Consider the following 26281-nt stretch of genomic DNA (forward strand, 5'->3'; position numbering starts at 1 on the left):
ATCTCGGCAAATTCAAATTAGGGCAATGAGTCGCAAACGGATTTCGCCTTCCCGCACATAACAGATATCTAAGTGCCTCCAACGAATTTTGGTGAATGTATTCGGGAATGCTGACAATACATTGAGGTTAACCAGTGGTGACATCGATGGGATTTCGTACGTCCCTGTGATACCTGTTGCTCAAACCAGCGTCGCCGTAGCAGTCGCGGTTTTGCGACTTGCGGCGAGCGTCTCTTTCCTTCATTCTTTTTGTCCTGTCTACACGTGGCAGCGACAGTGACTCGACTCGAGTACGACGTGATCACTCTAAATTTTGCGTCACCCTGGAATGGGGACCTCAGCGCCCGTCGTTGTCGTCTCGTCCTTGTCGACGTCTTTTTTGCGCTGCTTCTATAACGGGACTATTGCGTCACGTCATCACTCCAAGTTATGCGAGTGATCTCGTCACGTGGCTTTTTGTATAAAGCCATCACCTTGACACGTAACCCTATTTTGTGTGATCTGGTCACGTGACCAACTAATTACTTCCCTTAGTCAGTCACGCTGACTAAGGGAAATGACATCGTAATTTTTATTTCGTGATCTTCAGCTTAACTAATTAACGCATTTTTCATAATTCCGCGAATTGCGTAATTGCTTTTTACTAATTAACATTGTGGCATCATTCTTCATCACGGAATATAACACCATTCATTATTCTGGAGTGATGTCAAGCTGTGCACACGTTTTGCGGTCAAATTCTACGGACAAGATCTGCGGACACAAATGAGCTATATAATGCGTTCGCAATTAATAAGAGTCATCAAAAGAAATTAGGGGAAGACTTGAGACCCATCTTATTGGTATGGCGCGGTTATTTGCAATTTTCTTTTGAAGTACCTTTTTCGAATTCCGCACACTCATCAGCATACATAACTAGGCCTATCCGCAAGACGTACTAGGTCTCTCTAACGACGCCCAACGGACGTGGCCTAATGGTAGCGCGTCTGCTTTGCAGCCCAAGGGTCATGGGTTGGCATATCCCTCAAGAGACAAGTATACAACAGCTGTATCTTACCGGTACTCAACCATGGTGCCGAAACATGGAGGCTAACGAAGAGGGTTCAGTTTAGGCAGCGAGCTGTGGAAATAAAAATGATAGGTATAACCTCTAGAGATAGGAAGCGGGTGGAGTGAGTGAGGGAACAACAGCGCAGTTAATGATATTCCTGTGGAAATCAAGAGCAAGAAATGAGCTTTGGCAGGGCAGAAGAACAGAAATCTGGTGAGTTGTTTGTTGTCCATATTAAACAGCGCGAAAAAGACGAAGACTGAGACAAGAACAATGCGAGCGCTGACTTTAAGCTGAAGGTTTTTTACCAAATACGAAATTTATAGATTGTCCCGCCAAACGAAACATATATACAAAAAAACGCTTATTCCCAACTTAATTCTAAGGCAACGATATCCAAAAGGTCATGTAATACGCAGGAAATATAACCGCTGGACCTTAAGGGGGTAAGGGAGTGTATTCCAAGATAATGCAAGCGTAGCAGGGGCGGCAGACGGTTAGGCGGGCAGTTAAGAAGTTTGCGGGGCACGGTGGCCGCAGCTGGGAAAGGAAAGTGTTAATTGATAACGCATGGGAGAGGCCCTGCAGTGGGTGTAGTCAGGCTCATGTTATGTCCTGTTGACATTTCAGTGCTTATATGACCTAACAGCCACAATTTAAGTTTTTTAAAATGCACTTTCGTTCCACAGCTCAACGGGTGACGTCGGAACCCTCTCGACCAATTCTGATTGAGTGGGGCAACGCGCACGACCACTCCTCCGAACGTCCGCTCTGACGCTGTCGCCATGAATTTAATTGGCAACCTGTTTAGCCAGGATACTTTTCAGGTGTTGCTCTCAACATGCTTTCAAAAGTCTGGCACTTCACATAAATTTTGCGAGGTCTGCGACCTGTTTACCAAAAGCTCAGTTGTGCCGTCACAGGCAAGAAATTTGGAGCCACTTCTGACTACTGAGGAGAATGATGACATTATGATATTCGAACTCTGAAAAAAAAAATTGTTTTTTCCTGGTGGACACCACCGCCACGTATCTGAAAGCGCCATTTACATGTCCACTGACCAAAGGAGCCAGTTATGCGCGTCTTCAGCTTTTCCATCGTCAGTGCCAATTTACCAAGAATGTACACCAGCGGCCTATGCTCCAGTGCCACGTCTCTTCAGCGATATTGTCAGCAATATTGTGTCTTCAGCAATACGCCAGGCATGCAGAACACATCTCTCTGTTACTACCGCCACATATCACAAAGCGCGAATATTAATTTGATAGTAGTATTAGTTGATGAAGTCAACGATGTACAGGGTCGTCCACTCTAAGTGTGCGCCTGCGCGGCAGAGCTTCGATGCGCAACCGCGCCGGATGCGCTCGCGCCCCGCGGAGCGCGGCCACGCTGCGCCGTGTTCGTACTTACAGTGGACGACCCTGTGCAGTGCAGAGCGCAAAACTGTGTTGCAGTTCAACACAAGGTGTGTGCGCCTGAGGGTGATTGTTCATCTAGAAGAATTGCATGCCCACACCGTGTTTGAAACGGAGTGGCAACCACTCTTAGTGATGTGCTGTTCATTGCCCTCTTCCTAGAACTTCGCTCCTAAGATGTGTTGTATAATTAATCAGTAGTGATGTGCCCTGTGCTGCATGTTTACAAATGCTTGATTGTTTAGGTGTGGGGTGTTATGCATTGTGTTGACTTGCGATTGTTTTCTACATGGTTTGTTCATAGTTCATGTACATAGAACATTGCTTCGCTGTAATAAATGCCAGGTTTAAAAAAATAAAGCGACGATAGCCTTGTGCTCTCGCGTTGTGGCCAGCGAAGATGTTTTGTTCGCGCCGCCATGGGCTCGAATGCCGGAAGCCGATATTTATGTGTTTTCTTTTTATTTCTTTATTTCATTTGGCATAAACGCACAAGCATCGCAAGATCTTTCACGGGGTTTGCCCATGGGAATAACGCTTCCCCGCTAATAAACGGCTTCCCACTATCACTACCACAAGAGCTTTAGATTGCACCAGTTGGGAGACTCCACTTTTAAAAGTGGTTATAATCCCAGTGGCCACTTTTCGGGTGCTTATGGATGGCGGCACTATCTGGCAGCGGCCAATAAACGCTTGTGCCATATGTTGCTATTGTCTTGTGAAAAGCGTTTTCCTTTCCTTCTTTGTTTACCTCTTAAAGGTGCAATGAAGAGGAATCTGAACTCGTCTTTTTGCCTCGGGAACTCCATCTACACGCTCCGAGCATTCTTAGAAAATTCGACTTATTGCCCTGTGTGGCCGATTTCCCTAATTAAATCGAATTGACGTCCGGCTCCCGCCTTTTTTTTTTTTTAATTCTCCCCGTACGGTGGGCGGAGTCGACCAACTCGTGGAGTGCCTTTCAGCCAGCTCTGTGGAGGCTTTGCTTTCGCTTTATTTTGATTTTTATGTTTCCGTGTATATATACTTCCATTCTCAGATAATATAGCCGCAAAATAAGCCCGCAGAAATAAAAATACGCGCGGAATTTTTGCTACTACGGATTGCTACGTATTACTTCGCCGATGGAAGAGCGGCAAGCCGCCACGGGACTTGGTGAAAGTTTTCTCGACTCCGCCCATCGTACGGGGAGAATTAAAAAAAAAAGGCGGGAGCCGGACGTCAATTCGATTTAATTAGGGAAATCGGCCACACAGGGCAACAAATCGAAGTTTCTAAGAATGCTCGGAACGTGTAGATTGAGTTCCCGCGGCAAAAAGAGGAGTTCAGATTCCTCTTCACTGCACCTTTAATTTATCTGTCGAGCTGTAACATGTGTATATTTCTGGTAGTGCATCTTTTTCACGAACATTATAAAACAATTTTAGCGCCAAGACTACACACAAGAAAGAATACAACACGAGCGCCCGTCTTGTCTTTTTCGTGTGTGTAGTCTTGGCGCTAAAATCCTTTTATAATGTCTGACAACCAACTGGCCGAGCAGTCAACTTTTTCAATCATCACTCCTATTGTAGAGAGGTGGTCGTACGCTTTCAATCAATCTCGAAGTATGGAACGTGAACACAATTTGTGTTATTGACCACCAGCGGTGCGGCAATCTGTAAACAACCGGATTTTGGCCCCCTCGGGCAGCCCGTTTTAATACATGGACCCTGTTGGGAGTTTCGCGACTGGTATATCAAAGAGTTTTGCTCACTACCAACATCTTGGCTTACCGAGAATTGTAAGAAAAGCGTTGGAGAAATAGAAACGCACTCGTAGAGGCGCCGAACAAATTGGGGGCTCAGGAGTGAGGCGAGTCCTGGTCGCGCTTAATTTTTTTTTTTTTTTACTTTTGCAAATCCCTCTGCTGATCTCGCGACCATTAGCCAGCCTAATCACCCCCTTTATTGCTGCTTGAGCTTGACCGTTTTTAAATCTTTCCTGCAGCCTTCGGTTAGTGCCTCTTTGCCTTGCCTTCAGCCCTCGTGCCGCCGTTCTAAAGGCACACCGAGGACCACTCTATGTAATTTTGGTTCTGAGTAAAATGTATTCCCAACTCTTCCTGGGAATACTCTTTCCAACTCTTCTTGGACTTGTTCGGTAGCGAAATACGCATTCATCGCTGACGAAATCGCAATGAATAATTTTCGCCCATTCGTGGATGGCGGCAAAGCATGACCGCAGAGAAGTTCTCTCAAAATCTTTCTCGGTGTTACCGTATATCGGCAAAACGGTGGATACCTGCGACACCTACATTTAATTTTATCTTGCCTTGTCCTTGTAAGGAGAATGCGGTAATCTATCGATGCAGCAAATATCAGTTTGTTTCCAGAAACGTCTAAGCATGCTAATCGAAATGTCTGCTGTTCTCTTAATTACAGTTCTTTCCTTATTTGCAGCGGACAGTCATAAAGCAGACAGCACTCCGCTTGTCTGCCTCAGCTCGTACAAGATGGCCGCGGTGGTGATCCTATTGTCGGTGGTCCTGTTGGCATCTGCGGCCACCGGGGTATGCATCTGCCTTCGTGCCCGTCAGCGCCGTCATGAATGCTTCATCGGCACCGAGTGTTAGGTGCAGTGCAGCTCTTACTCTGGCCATTTCATAAGTACATTTTGTCGCCTTTGTATAACTCGCAATTTCAAGTACCTGGAAGGTCGAAATAAGTCTAAAGAAAGCAAATGATTTAGCCACGTCCTGCGAGATGAAATCTTGTGCAGCAAAGCTTTGCCGTATTGAGAGAAAGTAGGGCTGATCCCATCTGCAGCTTGCAACTACCTCAACCAAATTCTTAGGGCTCTTACCAATCCTTACGCATTTTGTCTTACCGTGTGAAGTTTATTATAGAAAATGGAGACCTTCTACGTGACACACTCCACGGATAGTATGCTCAGTATGTATCAGCAGCGCGAACACAAAACAGGAAGGAGGAGAAGATAGTACAGAGCGCTCTGTGCTATCTTCTCCTCCTTCCTCTTTTTTGTTCGCGCTGCTGATACATATGGATCCAACTAGCCCGGCAGCTGGTGTTATTTAAGTTTGCTCAGGAGCGATGGATTTTGGAAATCCTCTACAGACATGATCTTTATAATCAGTCTCGGACACGTATTTAGGACAGCGTCCTCTCTAATCTCTTCCTCGGCCTTGGAGACGCGTTCAGACTATTTGCCAGAGTTGCGTGCTGCGAGAAGTACAAAGCTGCCGGACTATCTGGGCTTTTACATGAGCCCGTCAGAAGTCGGGTTAAGCAGGCTGTCGGGCCGGGAACCGGTTGTCGGGCTCATGTATACGCTAGGGGGTCGAGCAAAGAGACCGTCGAGTCGAGCTGGGCCAGCCCGACTGCAGGGGGTGGGTTTGCTCTGCCCGACCCGGTTGGAAGGAGCATGTATACGCTGCCGCATCGGCTTAGCGCCTCCTCTCCTGCCTCCTCTCTTGGTCCTCCTCTCCGGTCTGGCTGGCGCTGTGCAGGAACTCGGAGCACTCGGCAACTCGGCGCGCGCGCTCTTTCTTACGGCCTGTGCATGAGGGCCAGTTGCTACCTATCGCCGCAACTCTCCGGGGGCTGGTTCGGTTACTTTCCACATATTGCTGAACGGCTGCTCCGAGTACTGAACAAGAACTTGACAACCATATCTTATGCAGCCACTGCTATCGGAACGCAAAGCAGGGAACTAGTAGATGGCTCTGAAAACATTGAAGTCGGCATGCAATGATGGCGCATAGTATTAGCGAATAGGGCTGTATACCATTTGCGACTAACAGGAATAAAAGTGAGGCAAGATATTACAGAGCGAAGCCACGGTTATGAAAGCATTTATTTTCATCTTCAGGGCTGGCACAGGCTCTGTCGATACTTGGAAATGTATGAATAAAATAATAGCACTTGCCGTTTGAAAACATTCGAAGTATCTGTGCCATCTGTTCTCACTGCGTGAAACACACCAGATCAGAACGATCCTTTGCTCTTTGGAACTCCGATATCGTTTCACATACTTAGAAGGACTGAAAACAATAACAGGCGCTGCTTGTAATGACCTATACAACATTGTCGTGCGGCTCGCAGTTCAAGGGATGTCAGTTACAGCCTTAAATGCTTTCGCGTTGGCTTGTGGATGAAACCAGACGGCTTGTAATTTTGATTTGTCAATTTCTTTGTGTAGTTGACGAGAAGAATTCGGAGAAACTTCTCAGAAATGAGGCGTGTTAAGCATTTGGTGTGGCTTCTGTCAACCCTTTCCGGGCAGCATAGGACGGGTGAATCTTCTCGATGTGGTTCAACGATTAGTTACAAGACATCGAGAATTTCGATCGTGGGAGATACTTGACCGCCTTTAAAAAAAAAACGCCGAAAACACTAGAAACCCCGGCTTTGGATAGTGGTGTTCACCATGCTTTGTTCCCTCGGCGCCTGCTCAGGCTGTAAGAAGAGAGCGAGAAAGCGCTCGCGTCGAGACCGGCCGTGCTCGGAGATATTTTTTGCGGCAGCGGACACCCATTGGAAATCAAAGCGTGCCGCTGCCGGCCTCGAAGACAGCGCGCACGTGAACGGGCGAACCAACCGACCGAAAGAGCAGCAGTCGGGAAAGGGAACGTTTCGTCTGGGCGTTCCTCCTCCTCTAGCATGCGTGTGGTTTGCTTGCTCGACGCTAGGGGTAGCGACGATCTCTGCTCGACAGAAAACCGGTTCATGTAAACGTGGTAGGGTCGGGCTGGTCAGCCCGACATCTGGCGCACCCCGACCCGACCCGCAACGTCGGGCTCCATGTATACGAGGCTTATGAGCGCTTCTCCTTCTGCGCGAAACACGAGCCGTGTGCCGCATCTTGAACTCAAATGATCCAATATCATGAAACCCTTGCAACGCTGCTGCCGCCGTCGACACGGACGGTGGTCATGCGTTCGAGTGCTAACTAGATGTAATTCCTATTCAATGTCCTGTATTTGTACGTAGTGTATATTGCCGCCCTATACCCCTAACCTCTTACTGTCGCTCGCCCCTTTCTTTCTCTCTCACTGTCCATTTATTCCCGCCAGCCTCAACTCAGGTGCTTCTGGATTAGATGGGAGATGCCGCGGCTAGCAGCATCTGGTCTTTCCATATTTCTTTTAATATTTTTTAAGAGTAAATAGCCACTAACAACAATATAATTTCGGCAGCTTCGCAGCTATTGCTGAAGGGCGAAATGCATCAACAAAGTAGCCTACTTGCTCTGCGCCGCCGTGATTTGAATCTACTTTAGAATGCGCAAAGTTTGGTCTTCTATATCAAAGCTCTGACTTTCTTTTTGTATCCCTTAAACTTGTGTTTCTTCGCCGTAGTAGCATTGCCTGTTGCGCCGAGATAGTATATGGTAGCTGCACGCTTCGGCACTACTTCGCTTAGTCGCTATTACTTCTTCATCATCATCATCATTTATTAGACCCTTAAAGGCCCCTGGGAGGGGGTATTACATAAGGGCGGGGAGTAGTACATTCATCATGACTCACATTGGTGGGGAAAAAAAGAATTCAAAAAAAAGAACAAACAAGAAAACACACACACAACAAAAGCATAAAGAGAAATAAAGTCACGAAAGGGAAATGAAACCATTTATACAGCAAGATAACACATCAGACGTTCTTTAAACCTTTCTGGGTCGCTTTCAGTGACAACCGATTCTGGAAGCCGATTCCAGTCTTGAATAGCGGCTGGCAAAAAAGATTTGTTAAAGGCATTAGTTGATCCGTGTAAACGTTGGATGCTCATGGAGTTGAATAAACGGGATGACGTGCGCACAGGAGGGACTAGAAGGGACTCGCGTAGGTTAGGAAAATTGTGATATAATTTGTGCAATAAACATAAGCGAGAAACTTTGCGTCTAAGGGCTAGTGGGCTGATAGCGATGGATGACTTGATAGCGGTAATGCTGTGGTGAAAATCGTAATCTGAAGTAATGAAGCGTGCCGCACGATTCTGAATGGATTCAATGGTGTTAATTAAGCCTGGTGAGGAGACCAAATTGCTGATGCGTACTCAAGTTTAGTGCGAATGAAAGTCTCGTATGCTAGTTTACGGATTGATTGTGGAGACAGTGAAAGTGACCTTCTAAAAAAACCCAGTGTTTTTGATGTATCAGCAACGAGTTGAGCGATGTGTTTTTCCCACGTCAGTTTGCTGCTGATTGTGACACCTAAGTACTTATATGATTCAACCTGCGAAAGGATAGTTGATTGAAGAGAATAAGGATACGTAATATTGGAATGCTTGCGTGAAATTTGCATAAATTTGCATTTAGTGATGTTCAGCTCCATCAACCATTCGGAACACCAATTATCTATTTTTTGTAGGTCATTTTGTAGGATAGTCTGGTCGTCGTGAGAGGAAATGCGACGATATAACACACAGTCGTCAGCGAAAAGACGAATGGACGAAGATATGCCGGATGGGAGATCATTGATAAATATGAGAAAGAGCAGGGGCCCAAGCACAGAACCCTGCGGCACGCCTGAAATCACTTCATGAGTTGCTGAATGATAACCGCCGATGACGGTATATTGAAACCGGTTATGTTTCGCATCGCGGTCACTATAACAGGTTGTGTTTGTGCGTTAAGCAGTGGTGCCCGTCATCACATTCGCTGTTCACGATTTAAATAATGAACACAGAGAATGTACAGCACATTATATTGCTGCGAATATTTTCAGCGTTTGCTTGTCCATTCTTCAATGCTGCCGGCACGCCGCTATATTGGTTCATGATTTAAATAATCAACACGGAGAAAGTACAGCATATTATATTGCCGTGAATATTGGTAGTGTTTGTTTGTTCATTCTTCAAAGGTGCCGGCACGCCGCTCAATCGCTTTGTTTTTGATGCAAGACGCGACCAGAATTATCTCGATTGATCGCATCCAGTTGGAGCGGATTCTGCGTTGTTCCAGAGTGTTGCAGCAACTTTGCACGCCTTATTTCGAAAGTTTCCTATAAAGTTTAAATTGATCACGGCCGAGAGCGGCCGGCATTCTGTTCGACGACCGCCGAGCACGCTTGTTGCTACGCCGCTGCCGAATGATTCAGTCCAATGCAGGCGAAAGTCAGCCGAAATAAAGAGTCTCTTTATCGAACCATTTTCGCTGTCTTCCCCCTTACCCTAGCCCACTATCATCCCTCCTTCCCTACTCCGGCATGTGCCCTATGCCCAGAACCCTACGCTTCTTCCCTCCACATCCTTTTCCTCTGCCCGGCGGACCCTCCCCCGCGGGACCTAGAGAACCTCAAGACCTGGGAGGACTGGAGACCCTGCTGCGCTCGGAGGACCCGGCCGTGCAGACCATCGCCACCGGCCGGGCTGCCAGTGTTATGGACCTCAGGAACATAAACACTTGAGTGGAGTGGGGTCGTGCGGGAACCCTGGGGCGTGCCCCGAATTCCTGTTGTAATAAAGTTTTCTCTCTCTCTCTCTCTCCCGCTCTCCCGACTGCCGTGATCACGTGACATCTGGTGGAGGTGTAGGGTGGTCGTCCTTCTGTTGTTGTGGTTTTGAAGCGGTGGTAATAAACGGAGAATCGTCTCCGCCTGGATGCGATCACTCGAGATAAATCTGGTTGTGTCTTTCCTCACATACAAAGCGATATAGCGGCGTGCCCGAAGCTTTAAAGAATGACCAAACAAACACCAAAAAGATTAGCGGCCATATTATATCGAACATATTAGCTGGAATGGTCAGAGAGCAGAGGCTGCCGGATTTGCTGCATGCTTACGTTATAGCACTTTAAACGAAGGCTACAATTTATAGACTGTGGTTAATATTTGTGGAGATTGAGACGCTCTAGGCTTCGTTTTTAGTGCTGATAAGTCTGTGTTGATAAAATCTCCAGTCAAACTGATGACGTGCTTACATTAGCGCATTTTCGCAACGGTATTTTTTTTGAGCCCGCGACTGCCATTCTTCTGCGTCATGACCATCCATGCTAAGTTAGACACCTCTTCTGTCGGACTTATCATTTTCCGGGATCATTCATTTCCCGCACTATCAGAGATTGGATCAACTTACCTTCACCCATTGCAACCGAAACTAACGTATCTAAATTACAGGAGCTTTTTCGTTTATCCACTACCATCACGCATTGCAACCGAAACTAATTGATCTAAATTACGGGAGCTTTTTCTTCTATCAATTGATATCTAGGAGTAATTATTTATTTTGTATTTTCCAAACCATCATGCCCTGCCTGTAATGCACCCTAATACTGTTGAGCCATTGACGCAAATAATTTTTCTTCTCTTTTTTATTCGCTGTCCGTACCCGAATATAAATTTTTGCCCTTTTGTGTATTTCATCCTTTGCTGTTTATTTTTTTCTGCTTATTATTTTTCTTCGCAATTTCTATTCTTATTTGAATTTATGAATATGCTTGCACTTTTATTTTGTGAAATTTATTCCCATTTCTGTTATTTGTGTTTCACATTTGCATTCGGTATTGGTTTAGTTTGGTTTATTGGGGTTTTAATTTCCTAAAGCGACTCAGGCTGTGAGGGGCGTCGTAGTGAAGGACTCCGGAAATTTCGACCACACGGGGTTCTTTAACGTGCACTGACATCGCAAAGTACTTTGGCATCTAGAATTTCGCCTCCATCGAAATTCGGCCGCCGCGGCCGGGATGCGACTCTTCAATGCAACGGGTGATGTCGTGGTGCAGTTGGAGGGTGTTAGTTTTCTTCATTAGCCTTTTATGAAGAACGCGATCAAAGACTTTTGAAAATTGTATAAATATGGTGTCAGTACATATTAATTTGTGTACCGATTTATGAAGATCTGTGATGAGCTCGAATAACTGTGTGTGAGAAGAATTCTTTTGTGTGAAGCCGTGCTGAATGTCAATAAGCATATTTTTGTCTTTTAGATCGGTCATTATGTAGAGATAAATATGCATACAACAGCTGTATCTTCCCGGCACTCACCGATGGGGCAGGAACATGGAGGCTAACAAAGAGGGTTCAGCTTAAGTTAAGGACAACGCAGCGAGATATGGAAAGAAAAATGATAGGTGTAATGTAAAGAGATTGGAAGCGGGCGGAGTGGGTGAGGGAACAAATACGGGTTAATGACATCCTAGTCGAAATCAAGAGGAAGAAATGGGCTTGGGCAGGGCATGTCATGCGAAGGCAAGGTAACTGCTGGTCCTTAAGGGTAACGGAGTGGGTTCCAAGAGAAGGCAGGCGTAGCAGGGGGCGGAAGAGAGGTGGGCGAATGAAATTAAGAAATTTGCAGGGATACGGTGGCCGCCACTGGCCAAGGACGGGGTTAATTGTAGAGACATGGGAGAGGCCTTTGCTCTGCAGTGGGTGTAGTCAGGCTGATGATGATGATGATGAAAGAATATGATCAAGCAGGCTGCAACAAATCGACGTTATTGCTATGGCGCGACAATTTTCTGGAGAGGTGCTTGCACCGGATATAAAAACTGGACGGACGTTTGCTGCTTTCCAAATCGTGAATCCATCCCGTAAGTATGTAAGGTCACCGACATGTGTTGGGAAAGTTTTAGAAGTATAGTGTCGATAGCGTCTCGACGAGAGCTACGATTAAGTGATAGTCGCTCTATCCTTTTGGCACCCGTCTATGAAAATCTGCTCAATATATTGGGCATTAGTTATTAAGCCGGTACTCCTACACCAAAGCATTTACCTTCATGAAGCCCAGCTATCCAATGCATTGGACCAGTGGTGGTGCCATCCGGGAATCGTTTTTGAAATTAAATTCTTCACTTTCCCGCCAAAACACTTCGATAATGGCAAGTGGCGCGGCGTTCTACGCCACCTGCTGCGAATTAAGTATTGTCTCTGCCATTTTTGCCAATTATCAGGGCATCAATTAGCCTTATTCAATTCAATTCAATTCACCTTTATATTCAACATTTCACAATGTTGACGGTCTGTAGTAACAGCTTGACGAGGCCCGGAAGCCGGCGGCAGGCAGCAGTGACAGCAGTACAAAAAATTATATACAAGATATCAATTGCATTTTATGACGGTCACATTTTATCACAGATTTACAAAAATAAGAGATGAAGTAAATGAATAAAAAAAAGATATTGAGATGTTATACAAAAGGCAGGGTTAACATGCGCATAAAACTGCGAAGAAAGCGATAATTGCACATATGAGAGCTTAAACTACAATGTGTATTTTTTTATTGAACACCTTCCCATTTTACGCCAGAAACCGCAAACACGGGTCACTCCAGAAACATTGAACACAAAATTTTGCGCGTTATTCGAGCGCTATTAAAACTAGATGGGCTGATCTTATTTCGTAACACTGGCACTGTATAGCTTAATGGATGGAGAAGGTAATTAGTTCGGTGGTGTGGAATCAAGCATTTTTCAGGGGCACGTGTTTTCGAAATATTACAGCGCAATGTTGCACTTGAGAGTGAGAGAAGGAATTCTTTATACATTTCGTTAGCAAAATAGATATATGAACAAAGATACAATAGGAAACAAGCAGATATCAGAATTTTCACCCCACACGCTTCACTTTTCTCTGCTTTTTATTTTATTTCGCGTGTCCAGTGCGTTGCACGCTAGCACTAAACCTGGTTATTTCGCTCATGCTTTTGAGATGGCTTTGGTGATAACAGTGAACGAATACTGCTGGTATTTAATGGCTCGGGATGAAATCATGTCATTTTTTTTCTAGTTGGCTGGCCTCACGTTTCTCATGAGACAGCCGAAGCAGTTTTGCAAAGAATCGCACAAGGCAACAAGTCGGACAATGACCTATAGGATAGCGACGACGACACTCTTGTCGATCGCAACTTCACTGTAACACTTGAAAGCAGATATGACGACGGTCCCTTAGTGGTGACCTCCAAATTTATGTTGACCTCCTTTTGAAGCTGTGGACCTATGCCACCTTTTGGAATTTTGCCTGCAGAGCCATTAGTTCGTTTTTAACGAGCGGTTCTACAGGCAGGTGCTTGGAACCGCCATGGGCGCTTCAATTTCGATTACTTGCGCCAACTTTGCCTTGGAAACCATCCAGGCACTCGCTCTCGCTTCTTTCCCTTGTCGCCCAAAAATATTTTTGCGCTATATAGACGACTGTTTTTGCGTGTTGAAACGGGAAGACGCGCCTGCACTACTACATCATCTGAACTCCATCCAGCCAACCATCCAGTTTACTATGCAAGAGGAGATTTCTGGTCGCATTGCCTTGCTCGACGTTTTGGTACAGCGCACAACGAACGGCCTCGTGACGTCGGTCTACCGGAAAGCCACAGATACCTGAACTTTGCCTCTGCGCGTCCGGTTGGACACAAGCGCTCCATGGCATCAGCGCTCTTCACACGCGCGCAACGGCTATGCTCATCCCCACAACGGTGAATAAAAGAAGAAAAAAGGATAAAAGAAGAACTCACTAGAAATGGCTACCCAAGGCAAATCCTAAACTCGCAGCAACGCCGATGTTCAAATCCACCCACGGCACCGAAGAAAGAGCGGAAGCGAGCCGCCATTGCCTACGCGGTTGGTGTGAGCGAAACACTGGCAAGAAAAGAATCTTCAGTGATTACGATATTCAAATCTGTCATGTGCCTACTAACAAGCTCAGACAGCAACTTGTGCGAGTGAAAGACAAGCTAGAACGCAATAGATACCCCGGTGCTGTATACAAGATTCCTTGCCAGGATTGCGACGCAGCCTACATCGGCGAAACTGGGGATTACAGGAGACTGCTCCGGGAGCATAAGAATGACGTTGCCAAGGGGCGCACCGAGGAAAACGCCTTGGCGGATCACCAAAAAAGCACCGGTCACATTATCGCCTGGGACGCAGCCAGTATCATATCCACCGAGAAATCATTATCATCCCGCCTACTCATAGAGTCATTCCATATCCAATCAACTCCGCACGCACTTAATCGGACACGTGGGCCTTTGCCTGCAGCTTACGCATGCTCATTACAGCGACCTTCACTAGTATAAACACGGCCGATCCGTTTTTCGTTTTCATTGCGAATAAGGGATCCGTAGGGGTCCCGAAACGTCTTCGTTTTTACCCTGTTGTTCCTGAATTTCTTCGCGAGTGTTAGGTTTTTTAGAAGGAGGTTGAGGGAAATTAAAGGCACTAATTCGGTTGCAAAGGTTTCTCCAAAATGCTTGGTAAATAAGTAAGGCATTCCCTTTAGCGGTTCCGCTCGTTAACATCCATGTTTCAATAATATGTTTACATTCGGTACGGCTCGCGTTTCTATTTTTGCTTTTTTCGTCCTTACGAGAGACAATTAACCTCAAGAGACACGAGACGGAGACCGCAAGGGAACCGTCTTGTTGTGCTCTGCCTGCGTCCCGTGTTCTTTCCAGTTGGCGTCCCTACGTATTATTAGCTACGAGCTGTCCAACAGCTGCACCTTTGTTAGACTTTCATCCTTTTGGCTGTTTTTCTATTGGCGGAGAGGTGAAGAGGTACTTTTTTCCGTGCTTTACATTGCAATATATGTCAAGCGTTTATGAATAATAACAGCTTTAAGCATTTTAACGCTACAGCCTTAAGGAGCTCGTGTCGCAAGACATGCGGCGTCGACGTCATCGCTGCCGTTGACCTTGAGCAAAAAATCCCCAGAGAAGCAACTTGGTCGGCTAGTGGGGCACCTAAGTGCTTGTGGCGTCATTACAGCCTGCCCTCCGGACTTTGAGCACTCTGCGCACCGTAGCAGGTGGTAGTTAAATTAATGATCGGTCACGAGCAACCTTGGTCGCGTAACCCTCACCGGTGGCAGCGCCATCCATCGCAGTGCAGTGGCACATCACTTAAACGTTGCAGCACTGAGCCTGAAATTGTATGAGAAGTCCTAGGAACCTATGAATTTAAGATCGATAATATTCAGTTCTGCATATATGGGCATTAACAGATTAAAACTATGGCTTCACATGCCTGGGGCGGAGTTTAAGTGTCCCCTCTAGTTATTTAGCTTCCACATATCACGCCTGGTGCGTCTCCGCCTTCGTCCCACGCCTTTTCCTTTGACTTGACCATTCCGTTAGGCCAGATTTATGACTTTCTTCTTTGAGTCTGGCTTATGTTCGCTGGTTACACCATTGTACCTGGCATGCGATCAGCTTTGAGTTTACTCTTCACCCAAAGTTGCTGATACGAAACTTTTTTTATGTGCTTGACGTCGTACAGCTCGGGCTTTTTGTTTGCTCTGAAGTATGTAATGTCTCTGGTGCACATCTTTCCTTTGCTTTCACTTATGGTGTACTTTGTCTGGGTGTCCCACAGGTTGTGGCTACCCTGATCTGTCGTGTGTAAGCACATGCTCTGCCCACTTTCTTTTCTTTTGGCCCTCTATTCATTGTTATTCCGCTGGTAGACAGTGAAGGTGTTGATTCTGCTTGTATATGTGGTTTGGTTTATGAAACATGAAATAAGTTGGTTGTCAGCATTCGTCTTTTCATGTGTGTATTATTTTTTCACCTTTATTGTCGCGTTTTCATTTTTCTGGTTGCAATGGATCCGGTTCATGGAGACTGACAAACTCTACTGCTTACTTTTGCAGGTTTCTTCCCAACCAAAACAAGTGTTTAGATCTGAGGGCATCCGCACTGCCGGGACCAAGCGCCGGCGTTAGGACAGAGAGAGCTGTGTCCGAAGAACTGCCAATCATCTGGTGTTCGGTGCCTCCATAGTGGCGCTTCAGTAGCGCCCAAAGTCTTGCGAAGAAGCTGTTCGTGCTCCGGCCTGCGCTTTTTGGAGAAACACCAGGGTTGTGCTGAGATGGAACTTGAACCACAAGTGTGGCATGCATGAAGGGATGTGCGTGTGATTGTTTGTATTCACGACGTGAACAAGTGGGAAGAACGGATCAAGGACACATTCCCTGGAGCAGCCCCACAACTTCGTCCTGTCGTTCTGCGCCGTGTTAAAACATAATCCGCTGCCTTCGCTCACCAACCTCCAATTTACCCTATCCCCGCCAACTTCTTAATCTCGTCGGCCCACCTGACTCTAGGCCGCCCCCTGCAACGCTTGTCTTCTCTTGGAATCTATCAGCGGACCATCGGTTATCTTCCATTCCCATTACACATGAAATGCACAATGTCTTTATGTTCCACATTCAGGCAGAAAAACTCGGTCTACTTGTAGCTTTTGCGCAGCACAGTGTAGGTTTGCGAACATATGAACAGAAGAGGTTGTCGTGTGTGAAATGTGTGGTGAATTTATTTCGCTTTTCGTGAAAAATTAAAATTTCTACACAGCTCTGTTGACAGCGTCGAATGACAGCAGGTGTGCCTCAGCTGCAGACACACACACTATTCTTGCCGCTCTCAGCGTCCTCGAAAAACACATGAACGGCGTGCCTCTGTTCAGTCCCCGTGCGGATGTGGCGGCTGCATGACGAAATTATTTCTGTACCTAGTAGAAACAGGCTGGCCCTATTTCCAGGCCGAACTCCTGGTCCTTTAAGCCGATGTCCCTCGGTGCCACGTCCACGATAGGGAGACGCTGCGGCTTGTCGGACTTGTACTGGAGAAGGCTGCTGCTCCACTTGTCCGAGCGGTCCTGCGCGGGACGACAGAAATCACAGACTTGGTCTCCTGATCCCATGGCGATAGCCCGCTAATGGTGGGCGAGGCATATTACCTCACAAAAACGCTCAAAAAACACCACCACAGCTCCAGACAGCTAAGGACGAAAGCTGGGCTTCGTAAAGGGCTGCGTTACTGGCACCATAAAAACAGAAACGAAAGGAAACTCACGTTGATTGGCATTATGTTGTCTCTCTTTCTGGTGCAATTAGCTTCAGCTCTTTCCCGTGTGTTCTTTTTGGCTGTCACATCTATTTTTCGCGCTAGAAACGATAGCGCGGGTTTCTACTATCACTTCCTCCTCTCCATATTTTCCTTACCGCAGCGCAAGTACATGACCTCCAGGCCATCCAGCTGAAAAACTTCATCGCAACAGCGCAACTACTCCTGTACCGATACTGATCTTAACCCTAGTATTCCAAATGCCTCGCTCAGTATGCAAATGTGAAGCATATCATCTTCTGACTTGCAACTCTACAGTCCACTCGTTACTTTGAATCCCTTCTCTCTTCTGGTGGGTGTGATCAGCGTCGGCGGCCATGGCGATCCAGGTGGGTGGGGTACCCTTGGCGGATTGATTAACTACATGTCTCTGTTCGAGCTTTAGCCAGGATGATGAAGAAAAAAAAAGAACCTTTTTTTCTAGTTGACCCCTCTGCTCTTTACACAATGCATACGTGAAGCCCAACAAAGAATCGGTGTTCGATGACTCCAACGAGAGTTGAGATATGTAAAGTAGAATCATTGGTTCTGAGAGCCATCATTATCAGAGTGACTAGGCCCACTGCACGGCAAAGACGTTTCCTATATCTGTTCAGTTAACCCTCTTAAGTGCCAGTAGCGGCCACGCTATCCCCGCAAAACTTTCTCAGTCACGTCCGCCCACCTTTCTTCCAACTCTTGCTCTGCTTGCCTTCTCTTGAAATTCAGTACGTCACCATTAACTTCAAACCCTTAGCACAGCGACTTGTTAAGGCATACACCTCCTCTCTCCAGTGTGCCAGATGAGTTTATCAAGGTTCAATCTCTCAGTAAGCTTCGTTCCAGTAGCCACTGGCTTGACGCGCGTGGTGCAGTTTCGGGAAAAAATTCCCAGCTTTGCGTATTCCTACGGAGCGAAGAGATTGCGAAGGATTCCCTTGAGTAGCAAGGAGATCAAAGGAATACACGAGGCAACTCTAGCGTTAGAGGCTTCCAATTTCTGGTAAGATTGGCTGTACATTTATCCAAGCTCCATGGTCTCCACGCATTCGCCTACTGCCCGCTAAGCTCTCTGGATTTCATAATTCCTCTTTTGAAAGTGGGGAATGCAACGACCACGTATCTGTTCGCGGCTGTTCATCCCTTTTCACATAAAGCTCAACTGAATGGCTCTTGGCTGCAGTGGCACTAGTAGAGTTAATTGTATCGTAAATTAATAAACAAAAGAAGGGAACATAAAAGATGTGACGCTGAATGGCGTAGAGAGTGCAACAGTGAGACCCACCTTGCAGCCGTCGAAAATGGCTTTGAAAGTGAACGCCGGGTTGGTGTCTCTCTGCGGTTCCGGTGCGCGCAGTTCGAGGTCGTTGTGAGCCATGAGTCGAAGGGCGCGGCGGTGCGACTGCTTGGCGGCGTCCCAGAAGGCCACCGAGTTGCGGCAGTGGTAGGTGATGTTCTGGGTGGCTCCTGAGCTGAGCATCTGCAGGAACGTCAGCTGGACGCGGTCGATCTTGTAGCTCAACTGCGAATATGAACAGCGTGTTCGTTCCCGTCAGTTGGCAGCTCGTTTTGACGGCCTAGAGTTTCTCGTTTCTGGAAAGAGTGGTCTATAATGCTGGCAGGCTGTTCGAAGTTGATAGCCAGAAGTTTAGCTTTGCAAGTCAGGCAGTTTTCAACGCTAAAAATTGTAAATCGATACATGCATACAAAATGGCAGTTTGAAAATCCTAGACAAGAACCAGATGACTGCCAGCATTTGGAACTAGGGTCTCGTCATGCTGCTGCTCCTGCATCTTTTCGCCTCAGCCACCTTCTTTCTTGTAAAGAAAGTAAATAAACTTCAAGCAATTCTCAGTTATTGACTTGACTGCTGCTGCTATTACAGCTGCCCAAAAATGTTTTTGGAGCTCATAAGCCACGATACAGCTGGGTGCCCCCAAACCAGCTGTTGTGCGGCGCGCGCGTGTGTGCTTGTTTTTGTTTTCGTGACAGGACAAGACACGCGCACGGAGTGTAAATATTTCTTGTGTGAGCGCGGCGCGAGGAGGCCCTATGTGCGTGTGCGTGCGCGCGCTCCCGCGCGGAAGTGGTCTTGTTTATGCGCGCACGAGAGTATGTGTCTGTGCCCTAGCGCGAGGAATCGCGAGAGGCGAGCGCGCCCGCTCGCCATGCAAGTGCGTCCTAGCGCCCACGCGTAGAGAACTAGCGAAGCTTGCGCGCGGGCGCCACGCTAAAGTGCACACTCTGTATATTCCACCAGACGAGAATGAAATGGCTCTCATTGCTCTTGGAGACGACGACACTGAGAATGGGTGTGCATGAGCTTTCTTCAAGCCTCAGGGTGTTCAGTTCCTCTCAGCGCTGCAGAGGGGATGCAGAGGCCTCCCTGTAATATTTCGGGGAGGTACTGGGTATCGTGGCCACCACCCGCGAGCCCACAAGCGTGATCTACGCAGTCGCCGTCAACTTTACCCCGTCTCGATGCCCACCCAAGCATTCACACAAACACACACACGCGCACACACACACACGCGCACGCACACACGCGCGCGTACACACGCGCGCGCACACACACACGCGCGCACACACACACGCGCACACACACACACGCGCACACACACGCGCACGCACACACGCACACACACACGCACGCACACACGCACGCACGCACGCACGCACATACACACGCACGAACGCACGGACACGCACACGCACGCACGCACGCGCACGCGCACGCACGCACGCGCACACACACACACACACACACACACACGCGCGCGCGCGCGCGCGCGCACGCACGCACCAACCCAGAGGACCCACGTGTGTCAATCAATGCGCGGGAAACTGTTAGGTCGACCCGTGACTGCTCTGGGTTGGGTGTGTGCGTGTGTATATATACTGAAGCTTGTTAATAAACCGTTCAGTTGCGATTAAGCACTGTGCTCCCCCTTTGTCTCTGTTTTTGTAGAGCTTGTGTTGTTCACAATGAATGTTTACGAACTTGCTCAGTTATCTGCCTTGAAATGATGTTCTGCCTATCCGCAACCAAACTTGATGTTTCGAAATCCATGATCTTACATTCTGGGAAGTATGCAAACAGAAGCTCCGAGACTTCTTCGGGAAGCCTGATGTACGGAAGCTCGCCGCTCATGGGTCCTGACGCTCACTTTCCGCCCAAGTCCGCCGTACTCGTGCCCCTCTTCCTCGTCTTCTGCCGGCCGCTTCTCGAGAATCTTGCCGATGCAGCTCTCGTAGGTGACGCTTCATTGACGTCGCCAACTGCAAAACCTCCGCTGACCATTCCTCCCTCTGTAAACTTTTGAACACCCTTCTGGATGATGTTACTGTCTCTCTCCTCGTTGACACTGATTCCCAAGTGCAGGTCCTCAACTCATCTTTTCACCGCCGCCTCAAGGAAGCGATAACCCCTGCCGCTTCATCCACAGTTCGCGTTTCCAATGGCAGTACTGCTACGGTTACAGGAATGAGGGCTGCTCGAGTCACCATTCATGGTAATCACAACCCGGTGCTTTTCACTGTCATAAACAGTGCCCTAGATTGTGATTTTTAACAGCCTCTCTGCCCTTATCAACTGCTCTAGCGGCCTTCTTCGACTGGACTGCCCCTATACTCTGACGACCACTCGATGTCTACTCGACTTCACTCAATGGAGTTCTTTCGCCTGCCCCCTGAGTGAGCTGTCAACCTCCCATATGTCGCCTTTTCCTACTCTTCCTGACGGCGACTACGCCGCTGGCCCCATTACTATGTTCTCCTCCCCCATTTCGTCGTTCTCAATTCTCATATCGTCGTCAGAATTGCTTAAAATTGTTTAAGAAATTTTAGGTTTAGTAGTGCAGTCTATGGAAACAGCGCACCGTATAGGCCGCCATCACAAATAGAAGAAAAGGCCGATATTTGTGAATTTCTTCTCGCTCAAAAAAATGCAACGCTGTCTCCAATGCTAGGCTTCAATGCAATTATCAGAATGCTTCGTTAGTTTCGCCGCTGACATTCCACTAAGAAGTACTTGCAGCTGGGCAGGAAGTACTTCTTACTCGTCCGTGTTGCCATTTTGCGCTCTCATGCTGCTGGAATATGCTGCTTTTCAAAGCAGAGATGCACCGGTTCATACGTCTTTACATTACCACTGTAAGAAGATGAGGACGACTCAGCACTACCACTCTGCGTCGTCATCGCTGGTGGCTAGAGCGAGCGTCTCGATCTAAAGCTGCTGCCTCCTGCTGGCTTCCATGACCTCCGGCAACCTGCCTACTTTCTGCGTTGCTCTCCGTGTCCCATCAATAAATCCACTCTTCACTTGGTGGAGGTGCCACAATCCCAGCTCTTACGACGCCCTGGAAATGCGCAGCCGCACTGAGTCCGTTGCCATGGTGTAGACATGCCAGCAGCGCCCCGCTGCCGCTTGCCACCTGTTCTTGCGTCTTACGTCAACGAAACCTGGCTATCTTCAGTGGCAGTTGCGACCAGGGTCCCAAACGGATGAGCCGTCACAACAAGTGGAATGTTGCTCTCAAGCTCAGCAACGTCATCGTCATCAGTCTGACAAACGCCTCTCCCATGTTTCTCCAATTAACGTAGTGCTTTGGGAGTTGAGGCCACCGTATCTCCGCAGACTTCTTAATCTCATCCACCCACCTAACTTTCTCGTGGTAAAATATTATTAGGAAGGAACTGGAGGTACGATTGGATCAGTCCGTAAGGAACCGATTCTTACAAGAACTAGTTTGGGACTCCAGTGACGCACACACCGCCTGGCCACCGCCCGGGCGCGACTGAATAAGGCTTGTTGGGCCTGGAAGTCGTGGCAGCCGAGCAGGATCGCCTCCCTGTCCTCCCGGGTTGGGTTGGAGATGATGGGAATAGCCGGGTTGGAAGGGCAGGCCGACATCATGTGATAGGTGTCAGAAGACACCGGTTTACAATAGCGGGCAGCTACTGTTAAAGGAGGGGTCAAAATGTTTAGTGTTGCCGGGCACAGCAATGTGTTAGTGAGAAGGCGGAGAAGGAGCCTCTCATCCGGCTACTTGAGGCGAGGGGTGAGGGCAAAGGAGGTGACTATCTTGATAGTAGGTTGTAACATCTTTCAAGTTATAGACCGGACTAAAATCGGGTTTTTGATCGGGTGGGGAGGAGAAAACAGCTGAGAGAGCGCGCGGGCGGCTGCGTCTGCTTCCTCGTTTCCTGCCAACCCCTGATGAGCAGGGGCCCATATAAGATAATGGTGTGCGTGGTTCGTATGCCGAATGCAATTTTGGTAGATTCGATTGGTAATGAAGGAAGTGCAGCCTTGTTCGACATACCAAAAGGCCCGTCGCTAGTCGGTGATTATGCATTTTGTATCGGAATTTGATGCCGCGGGAGCGATAGCGACCTCTTCTGCTTGTGTTGCACTGCGGGCTCTGAAGGTGAGGTCGTTAACTGTGTTCCTGTTGTGAGCTACCGCCACCGCGTACAATCCCCCGTGGTGAGGGCCGGTGGCGTGCAGATAGTATACACCGGTTTTGTTGCCTTAATGTCCTGCTAGGGCTTCCGTTCATGCCAGGCGCCGACCATTATGGTCTTCGTGTGACATGTTGGCTGCAAGAGGTCACACATGGAGGGCACGTCTCCACAGTTCTGGAATATGAAACCTGTCTTCCGTGGAAGTGGTGTGTTGGATATGGAGTCGGGCAAGAAGGCGGCGACCCGATTCCGTTTGCGACAATAACGTGTACCGGTTTGTAAGGTGCGTCTCCCGGAGCTCCCGGAAAGTATTCACCACCCTAAGGGCCATTAGCCGGCTGTTTTAAGTAGTGATGCGGAGGTCAAGGGCACGTTTAATAATTTTGCAAAGGATGACTTCGAGGGCATGTTCCTATTTTTTCCGTAGGTGGAAATAAGGAGTCGAATGAAGAATTAGTATGGTTACGAAGGCGTTTGCCAGCCACAAGGCATCCTTACTTCGTAACCCCCCGCGTTTGTTGGAACCCCGGCTGTCCATGCCGCCCACCTGGTCCCCCACCTTACGGAGTTTGGCTAATGTAGTGTCTGGCCGTCTGTGTTTGCGGATGTAGAGTCCGAGTACCCATGTCTCATCAGTTTTGCGTATGGGACCACTCTAAAAAGAGAGATTTTTGTTGTGCACTTTTTTCCGGGGGGGGGGGGGGGGGGGGCGGGGTGGAGGTACACAAATTTCGATTTTTTAGGAGAATACTGAAGACCGCAGCGGCGGGCGTAGCGGTCTACTTTCGTCGCCGCGGTTTGCAGGCTAGTTTCAATGTCCTCTGTGGTGCCCTGCGTGGCCCACAGAGCGTGCTGCACGCGGGCGACGCATTATACAACACTAGAAAGAGTCTTGTAGGAATTCTTGTAATGGAAATTAACATATGTTGCCTCCTAAGGAATTATAAACTTTAATGGTATGAGGGAAACTGATGTACTTATAGAAATTAGTGCGGACATAAAAGGGCAAAATGTTTAGAACGTGATGGGTACTGATAGATTGATGTTTTGAAAATGTTGTATAATTGCCCATCGAAGAAAAACGATATGAAATAACTAAAATATACGAGACTGAGACATTCAAGCTGATGACGTGCGGCAAGAGTATTAGGCATAGTAGGCGAAGAAAAGTATATGGAGAAGAATCCGTGTCAAACCTCCTGCGATCAAAGCACACGGCCTTCTTTTGCAGAGATTGTAGTTGGTTGATCTCGCACTGCTTATAACGATTCCAAACAACACAAGCATATTCGAGGATTAAGCGAATGAGTGTTTTATATGTTAAAATACTTGTTTCATGACGAGCAGCGCGCAAGGTGCGATTTAAGTATGCTAGACTTTTAAGGGCCTTATTGCAGATGACGTCAATGTGTTTTTATCGTGACTTGAGCGTTAGCCGAAGACCGAGATATCTGTATTAGTAGCCTTTGTATAAATGGACTGTATTATATGAATATGTGAAGAAAAAAGGGCACGAACATCGTGAGAATGGTATACAGACCGTCAAAGAAAAGTTAATATTGATTTGCTCCGTCTTCGACCACTTGCTGAAATCAGCGAACGACTTTTTAAGGATAACGTGATCAGCTGGTGATTTAATGGTTCGATATAAAATGAGAACTTCAGTATAAAGGCGTATGTTTACAGAAGCGAGAAATGGCATACGATTAATGTACAGCAGGAATAGAAGAGCACCCAGTGAAGAACCTTGGGGAACCCCAGATGAAACATTAACTGAAGATGAGTTGGTAGAGTTGGAGCGCACAAAGTGGAAGCGCTGGGAAAGGAAGTTCGATCGAAAGTTCACTAGGGACGAGTTTTTTTTAGTATAGCGGACAGCTTGACCATTAGTTTACGGTGTGGAACTGTATCGAAGGCCTTTGCGAAATCCATAAAAATAGCGTCAGCCTGGTCACCTATACTGAGAGAACTGCTGATGTCAAGTACGAATTCTGTCATTTGTGTTACAGTACTGAATCCACCATGAAAATTATGCTGGAAAACACTTAGCATGTTAATAGTTTCAAGAGTTCAGTTTAAGAATAGTAAGGAAACGAAGGGTCATATATTTAAATATTCATAAAACTAGAGATATTCGTCACTTCGCAATTTGCGTGCTGCAACCAGGAAATGCAAACGGAAAGAAAGCTTGCGAAGGGACGCTATTTTGGAAAAATTGCTTATGTTCAACTTTGCTTAAACCTGTTGTGTAAGCGAAAGTTTCACAGCGTGACCACGCTAAGGCGCTGCTTGTGGTTAAGCAATGATTGCGAGCCGCAGAGCTACAACGGCTGTGTGCTCCGGCTCTTCGTCCATTGCCAATTGCCGCCGAGACAGGGCAGCGGCGCGCTCATAATCCACCGTGCGGCACACCTGGCAGGTCCGTGATGTCACATCATGACGTCACCTCATGAGGTCACTCAAGTGACCACCCATACAACCAACTTTAACTTTGACATTGACTTGACATTGAGATTAGGATGGGCCAGCCTCAAACTTGGCCTGACCTCTAAGCCTGTGGACTACCTTGGTGTAGCACCCGGCTATGCACCATGCCTCTACTATGGTTTCACCTCTAGCTCAGCTGAAGGTCGAATTTTCACGGTCCGTTATTGAAGCCCGAGGTCCCATAGTGAAGCTTTCTCATCAAATGACGTCACGTCATGACGTCACTGATGACGTCACTCAAGTGACCTCCCATATGAGCAACTTAGGCTTTGACCTTCTTCGACCTTGACTTGACCTTGAGAGTGGAGTGGGTAAACCTCTACCCTGACCTGACCTCTAAGCTTCTTGACCACCTTGGTGTAGCATCCGGCTGTGCACCATGGCTCTACTATGGTTTGACCTCGAACTCAGCTGAAGGTCAAATTTGCATGGTCCGCGATTAAAGCCCGAGGTCCCGTAGTGAAGCTTTCGTTTCAAAACTCGGCAGTAAAATAAAATCGAATGGCGAGGCATTTTCGAAGCACATGGAATGTTACGGAGCAGAACCAACTGGCAGTAGCGAAATAGTTTTCAATAATGAGGCGTTATTAGGTGACACAGAAAAGGCTAATTCTCTGATTCACAACTTTCGGTCAGTATATTTACGAAAACAGAGCCGCAGTTCCTTAACTAGCGTAAGTTCTGTTCCGGCCGAGAAATCAATAGAGATGCACCTGATCAGAATCATATCACTGCTAAACAAAATTAGCGATAATAAGGTGACCAGTCCGGAGGGCGATTCTCCCCGAATTGTAAAACATTATACGTAATCTATTTCTAGTTGCCCCTATGTAATCTACACCGAATCATTATCTTTCGGTGACCTTGGAAACAGCTGCAAAACTGCAAGCGTTCCCATTCATAACGAAAGGTTAGAAAAACAGCTAACTATAGGCCTATTTCACTTACATTACCATGCAAAGTAATGGAACACATTTCATATATAGAGAGATAATGACACATTTATTGACAAACAACTTACTGGCTTGAGAACAGAATTGGTTCCGTAAGGG

The 26281-nt window shown here is 47.3% G+C and overlaps 2 protein-coding genes across 4 annotated transcripts in view; one reads left to right on the forward strand and one right to left on the reverse strand.

The window, feature by feature from the left end:
- LOC149338279 (cuticlin-4-like) overlaps nucleotides 1-19130 on the forward strand; it is a 121176-nt gene extending 102046 nt beyond the window's left edge. Inside the window, exons 9-10 of one of the 3 annotated variants that reach the window (XM_089547591.1) lie at nucleotides 4908-5080; nucleotides 16046-19130. In XM_089547591.1, coding sequence (XP_089403717.1) covers nucleotides 4908-5080 — 173 coding nt within the window. In that variant the 3' untranslated portion in view covers nucleotides 16046-19130. The remainder of the gene's footprint in view (nucleotides 1-4907; nucleotides 5081-16045) is intronic. The other 2 variants (XM_089547589.1, XM_089547592.1) reach the window with 2 other exon arrangements.
- Nucleotides 16690-26281, reverse strand: part of LOC149338280 (uncharacterized) — a 273452-nt gene continuing 263860 nt past the window's right edge. Inside the window, exons 44-45 of the mRNA XM_089550727.1 lie at nucleotides 18562-18798; nucleotides 16690-17049 (exon numbers count right to left, since the gene is read on the reverse strand). Of these exons, the coding sequence (XP_089406853.1) occupies nucleotides 16903-17049; nucleotides 18562-18798 (384 nt within the window). The 3' untranslated portion in view covers nucleotides 16690-16902. The remainder of the gene's footprint in view (nucleotides 17050-18561; nucleotides 18799-26281) is intronic.

Source organism: Amblyomma mixtum, chromosome 6, assembly GCF_055824585.1.
Source record: "Amblyomma mixtum isolate Tamu chromosome 6, ASM5582458v1, whole genome shotgun sequence".
Lineage (NCBI taxonomy): Eukaryota > Metazoa > Arthropoda > Arachnida > Ixodida > Ixodidae > Amblyomma > Amblyomma mixtum.